The 6781-nt window shown below is 39.9% G+C and overlaps 1 protein-coding gene across 1 annotated transcript in view; it reads right to left on the bottom strand.

Annotated features, from left to right (window-relative positions):
• Nucleotides 1-6781, bottom strand: part of EFCAB6 (EF-hand calcium binding domain 6) — a 203315-nt gene that overhangs the window by 186363 nt on the left and 10171 nt on the right. Inside the window, exon 2 of the mRNA XM_023509416.1 lies at nt 5648-5859. Coding sequence (XP_023365184.1) covers nt 5648-5859 — 212 coding nt within the window. The remainder of the gene's footprint in view (nt 1-5647; nt 5860-6781) is intronic.

The raw sequence follows: 6781 nt of genomic DNA, 5'->3' as shown, positions 1-6781 counted from the left end.
ACAGGAGCTTCATTCCCAGTGACCTCGGCCTCCTGTAAGTATACCACACTCCAGCGTCCGTGATGGACACACAGATCACAGGAGCTTCATTCCCAATGACCTTGACCTCCTATAAGTACACCACACTCCAGCATCTGTGATGGATGCATGAATCACAGGAGCTCACTTCTGATGACTTTGGCCTCCTGTAAGTACACCACACTCCAGTGTCCGTGATGGACACACAGATCACAGCAGCTCAAGGTTCCCGAAAAGCTGATCACTGGGACAGGCTACTAAGCCCTGTTTTCTAAAAAGTCTTTGAAGTTCTACAGTTCTCAGTGATTTCTTTTAAAAACAGATGTAGCTTTTAAAAACAGATACGCATTTCATATTTTCTGTACTTTTCTTCTTCCTGCATAGCTGATTAGCATGGGAAGATTGTCAAAATTTTAAATTAACATTAGATCATGACTATAAGGACACACAGCAGGAAATAATATTTTAACTCTCCATTTGGTCACCAGTTAGACTGAGCTTAGGAGGAAACTGATGCAATGTTGACAAGGACAAATGTTCTTCAACAGCAAGAGAACATTGCCATGTGACAGAGCGACTCCACTCCCAGGTATGTACCCCAGAGAACTGGAAACACATGTCCACACCAAAACCCTGCACATGAATGTTCATAGCAGCATTAGTCACAAAAGCTAAGAAGTGAAAACAATTCAAAGGATCGTTAACTGATTAAAATGTAAGCAAAATGTAGTCGATCCATACAATGGACGGTTTTTCAACTCCACAAGCCCTGATTCATGCTAACGTGGGTGAATCCTGCAAACAAGCTAAATGAAAGAAGCCAGACGCAAAAGATCACGTTTCGTGTGATTCACTTTATATGAAATGTCCAGAACCTAGAGTGACAACTCTATACTGTCAGAAAGGAGGTGAGTGGGTCTCTGTACCAGCAGAAGGGGAAATGCAGAGTGACTGCTACCGAGAGCAGGGTTACTTTTTGGAAAGATCAAAATGGTCTCTAATTAGGCAGTGGTGATAATTGCAAAACTCTGTGAATATATGAAAAATACTAATTTATGCATGTCAAAAAAGGTGAATTTCATGATATGTAAATTCTATTTTAATTGAGCCATTATTAAAAATGTAGAGACCAGTAAAAGGTGATATGAAAAATCAATATTTACTATTTATTCATTATTCTAGAAGTGAATAAAGGGGAAACATTTTTTTAAAGGGACGGAAAAAGCTCTGCCTGCCTCTCTCCTTCCTTCTCTGCCCTAACAATTCCGTCCTAAAGTCACCAGATGGGGGCAGGAAAAAGTGGGATCTGCAGCATTGGGGGAGCCGCGGTGGGGGGACGTGGGACAAGAGTGGCATCATCATGTGGGGTCAGAGGCCATGCACAGGGAGAGGGCACCACATGGGGAGAGCAGAGGCTGGAGATGAGGTGGGTCACATACAAGGAGGTTGAGCAAATACGTAAATAGTCACATAAGGCACCAAGTTCCTCACTCAATGAGAAGGTAGTTACAACTGTAGCGAGGGAGAAACCAGAAGGAACCCTGAAGTGTTGAATCAGAATTGGTAGTACTGGTATGAACAGAGAAACTGGGACACAGTAAATATAGATGTAAATGTATGTATACATGTGTATGAAAAGAAAAAGTACCCCCCAGAGCTCTGCCTGCTGAGAGGGCCTGGGGATGGTGAGTTCCCAGCTCCTGGTTTCTCAATTATCTTCTTCCATTCAGAAGAACCAAAGCTCTTTGCAAAAATGGATGATTCCAGGACCAAAGCAAGTGAAGTACAGAGAAGCTTGGAATCTCTTCTATCAGAGATCAGTGTTCAAAGGACAATAGGGACATTCGAGAAGGATATAGAAACCAGCTTGTAGGGGTGCCTATTGGTCAAATCTGGAATAATTTAAACATTAAAATAAACAAGGAAAGCAACTGACCCATAACCCTTTTAGTAGATCTTGAGTCCCTATAAATACATAAATGATAAATGAATAAATCAAAAGTTTGATAAGTAGAATATTTACTAGTTTCAAAGTTTCTCTCACAAAATACTTATTAATTACAAAGCAGATACCTTGGACAAGCCTGACAGATCTTGCCTTAATCAAGTGAGTGCACATTAGCAACAGTGGTGAGACAAGCTGAAACCACGTGCCATCTAATCAAATGCAACGAGAAGAAGACAGCATCGCTGCAGTGACATTCCTGCCAAAGACGCAAGCCTGGGTCTACTGCCAAGGACACATCACAAGTAACAGGCCTGTGACCTTCAAAGTGTCAAGGCCATGGACGCTACAGGAAGACTAATGAACCATTCTAGATGAAGAAGGAATCTAAAGAAATGTGACCACTCAATGCAATGTGCAATTCTGACCTGGATCCTGTAAGACATTTGTGAGACAAATGCCAAAACCTAAGTGGCTCTGGAGCTCAGATGGGAATAATTAGTCAATGTTAACATCTTTACATTGGTGCATGGATCATGGTTATAGGGTAGTGTTCTTGTTTAGAGGAAATACACAGTCAAATATTTAGGGGTAATGGAGCAACTTACTCTCAAATGGTTTAGAAAAAAAATTGTTCTTTTCACTGCATTTCTAACTTTTCTACAACTTTGTGATTTCTTTTAAAAATCATAAAACAGAGAAATTATACAGAGAAAGCTCAAAACAGACCAGCCTTTCTGCAGAAAACAATCATTAACTCCGGTCTAAATACAAGAGAAGAACTACTTACAGGCTGTGGGGAGTAAATAGAAGCAGGTGCATTTGGGAAGAAGGCAAAACCTAGAAGGGACAGGTATGGGTGGAGCTTCCTGTTCTTCATGGATTTTAGCCTGAGGCTAGGCCACATGCTCAGCACAGAGCCCCAGCAGAAAACTCACTGTCTCTCTGATCTACAGGACTGGGTGACGAAACCCAAAGGAACTAAAGCCACTGAATGTGCACGTTCAGGTCAGACTCAAAGAGGCCCAGGGAAAGACAAAAGAACTCAATTATGTATGAGCTGCTGCACACTGCAGGTGAGACAGTTTGTGAGTTAACACTTGTCAAAACAAAAGCATTGACACTCTTCAGAGGAATCTAACAGAATCCACAGCCTCCACAACATACCATTCACGAGGTTTAGCACTGCACTGTCTAATTGACAGCCAAAACCTCATGTGGGCTACTGAGCGCTATGTGGCTAATACAACTTATTAACTGAATTCTTGTTTGCTTTATTTAATGTTAATTTAATTTTAAAAATAATATTATTTCACCTATTGGAAAACTTCAATTATGTCTGGAATAGCTGAGTATGTGAATGTAGTACTGCAACTACAGACTTGACAAAATCTAAACATAAATCAGATATTTCTAAAGGAAAATTAGTGCCTGAACTGAAATCTGCTATAAATGCAAAGTACATACCAGGTTTGAAGATTTAGTACACAGAAAAGAATGTAAAATATCTTATTAACAATTTTAATAGTGATTATGTGTTGAAATGGGATAATATTTTGGCTATGTTGGGTTAAATAAAAATATTACAATTAATTGCACCCATTTTTTTACTTTTAAGGTAGCTACTAGAAAATGTTACATGTATTATTCACATTATATTTCTGTTTGTCTGGGATATTATCCAAACATACTCAGATATGAACAACTAGGGAAACAAGACCCTTCTCAGTGGAGAAGACAATCCATACCGTCTGACCCTGAGATGACCAGCGTGCTGGAATTACTAGACAAGGACTTTAACACAGCTCTTTTAATTGTGTTCAATGAGTTAAAAGAAAAATACTCATAACTGAAGGAAGAAACAGGAAATCTATGCAGATAAGTATAAATTGTAAAAAGGAACCAAGGTAAAATTCTAGACTTGTAATATACAATGTCTAAATTACAAAAATTTTTTGAATGGGCTTAATAGAAGGATGGAGATGATAAGAGTCAGTGAATTTAAAGTAAATCAATGGATATTATCCAATATGCTAATAGAACATAAGATTTTCTAAAATGAACTAAGCCTCAGAGGCCAGTGGGACAATATAAAAATGTCTAAGAATGGAGAAAATTGAATGGAAAAAATATTTGAGGAAATAGTAACTGAAAACTTCCCAAATTCAAAGAAAGACAAAATTAAAGGGAAGAGAAAACTTTGAAAGAGCAACGTGGAAGGCTTGAGAAGCAACAACAAATAGAACTATACATGTTAAACAAACAAATAGTGAAAGAAACAGGAGTCCAACCCTGAGGTTAAGAGTGGAATTTAGGAGTGCCTAGAATTCACTGAGATGCAATACAACATAATTCCCCTGTGTTGGAAATATGCACTGTGGGCTGGTTGAGGCTATAACAAATACTAAAACTGGCTTTTTAAATACTATGAAATAGCATAAATCTAGACTCCTGTGAAGAACTAATGAATGAGTAAAAAACACAGACTTGTCTGTGTGTGTATGCATGTGTGCACATGCGTGTGTGACTGTGTGTACACATTTGGTTATTAGTTTGAAAGGAATACTAATGATATTCCAGCCCAACTTTTTTTCGACTCTTATAATTACCATATTGATCATCACAGACTTATTTGAGATTGTTTTGTTCCTTACTGAATTCTGTATTCCTTTTTGAAGGGCCTTCAGGGCACAGACCACAGACTTTTACTCTTCATCCCCCTGGTATGATATACCACTATGTGGCCCAGAGCGCTCACCCTTCACATCCCTCCCCAGGTAACTGCATCACTCTCACTGCATACCCTTCACTGGCTCCCTATAAGCTTCCAGGACAAAGGCTGAACTGCTTTACAAAGTTCTTTCCTGAGTGCTGCCCCCCACAGCCATACCCCTTCACTGTGAATATGATGAATGACTCTGCCCTGGTCCCTGAATAAGCTTGGCAGGCTGAGGCAGGCACCTAAGCTCTCACATAGGCTGTGCCCTCTACCTGTGAGATGCCCTTTCCTTCTGACTTCATCTGGCTAATACCCACTCCTCAGTTAAAACCACAGAACCTCTGTAGCTGACTACCTCCTTCAATTGACCTAATTTTCACAGACCAGACACATAGTTCCTTATGTGGACCACCTCTGTAGATTGACCAGTCAGTTACAGTCCCTTGGGCAGTCAACTTACAGTGGTTCTGCTATATTTAAATGCCCTGCCTCCAGAAAGCCTTCCTGAAGGACCACCCCTCATTTTCAGAAGCTCTCCTGGAATGACCCTGTGCCAGCACTTGCCAACACTCTGTAAATATCTCTCTGGCCCAGGAGCTCCTCAAGGGTAGCCACCATGTCCAGCGCTGGGTCTGGCATGTAGCAGATGCTCAGTAGCCATCTAAAGGAAGAACAAATGCTGTCGTGCTAAGTTCTGAAATACAAGTTGACGGAATACATTTACATGGAATCTTTAAAAAACTAAAACAAATTGGCTGCAACAGCATGATGGGCAAAACAGGACCAGATAATCATTGACCGTGATCAATTCAACTGGTCTTAATTAAGTAAACTGTGAAAAGCAAGGAAAACTTCACCTGCTCATTTGCAACAGTGAGGACTAAGCCAGAAGAGGTGCCATGCTCCTCTGGTCTGCCTCAGCTTTCCTCAAATTGAATTATTCTAAGTATTTACAACATGCGTACCTGAGCCAACACGTCTTGGAACTGTTCTCTCGTGAGGGGCATCAGGAAGCCCGTGATGGTTCTTCGCAGTTCATTTTTTGACACCGTCAGGTTCTGACCGGGATCAAGCAGCTGAAAGGCTTTCTTCAACTCATCCCCTCTATCGGTAATTTTTTGAAATAAAATCCGTTTAACGTCTAAGAAGGACAGTATTGGATTTGCAACAGCTGGGGCTATAAAAGAGATGCAGCTATTTATTAAACACGTTTAAGGCTAAGATACTAAGCAAAAACTGTACCACTGTTTAACAGAAGTCAAATAAACTTCTAAAACAGTATTAATTCTACTAAATCTAAGTTTACATATCTGATTATTAGATGACCTGAAATGAAAAATCTAGATATTTTTCACCCTTGAAATTTAGTCAGTCTCAGTCTAAAATAACAGTAATGAGTTTAGTAAGAAAAAAAAAAAAAAAACGAGGTAAAGATAATCTTCCCTATAAAGGACATGGGTTGCTGTAAGTAAAAACATGGGTGCTGGAAGAAAGTGTCGTCGTTAAGAAGTCATATCATTCAAATAACTCTTTAAAGTATCATATTTGCCTTTCACCTCCTTGCCAAAGACAAGAAAGAGATGAGCATAGCCTGGACCAATGATTTTCAACCCATGTGCCACAAGAGGATCTTAGGTGTTCCAAGAAGACTTTTAAATATCATTAACTGAATTATTTTCAAAATAAGTTCAAAGTACAGTAAGTATACTCTTTTTTAAAACTTGTTTTTTTATCAACATAATTTAAGTGTGCTGTGGAAGTTTAACTATAGGTTCACATGTGCTGTGAGACAAAAAAGGTTGAAAAACCCTGGTCTAGACTCCGAATGGTAATAAAAGAATGTTCAGAGCGGCCTAAATAAGCTTTGGGAGTTGGAACTTCTTAGGAGGAAAGGAACAATGTCCCAGCTAATGTTTTAGGTCCAACGACTCGTTACCAACAGAGAGGTGATACACCACAGAGCTCCCTCTTCTCTATCCCAGATGAGAACCACTGACCACTGCCGGACAAGCAGGAGAACCGTGAGTAAATATGGTAACCACACACCAGCGTAGGCCGCCACTCAGGGTCATACACAGGAAGACGGGATTGCAGGACAA

Source organism: Otolemur garnettii, unplaced genomic scaffold (genome assembly GCF_000181295.1).
Source record: "Otolemur garnettii isolate 467f Iridium unplaced genomic scaffold, OtoGar3 scaffold00007, whole genome shotgun sequence".
In the NCBI taxonomy this organism is placed as follows: domain Eukaryota; kingdom Metazoa; phylum Chordata; class Mammalia; order Primates; family Galagidae; genus Otolemur; species Otolemur garnettii.
Note: the sequence above shows the minus strand (reverse complement) of the source record. Positions and strands in the feature narration are given on the sequence as shown.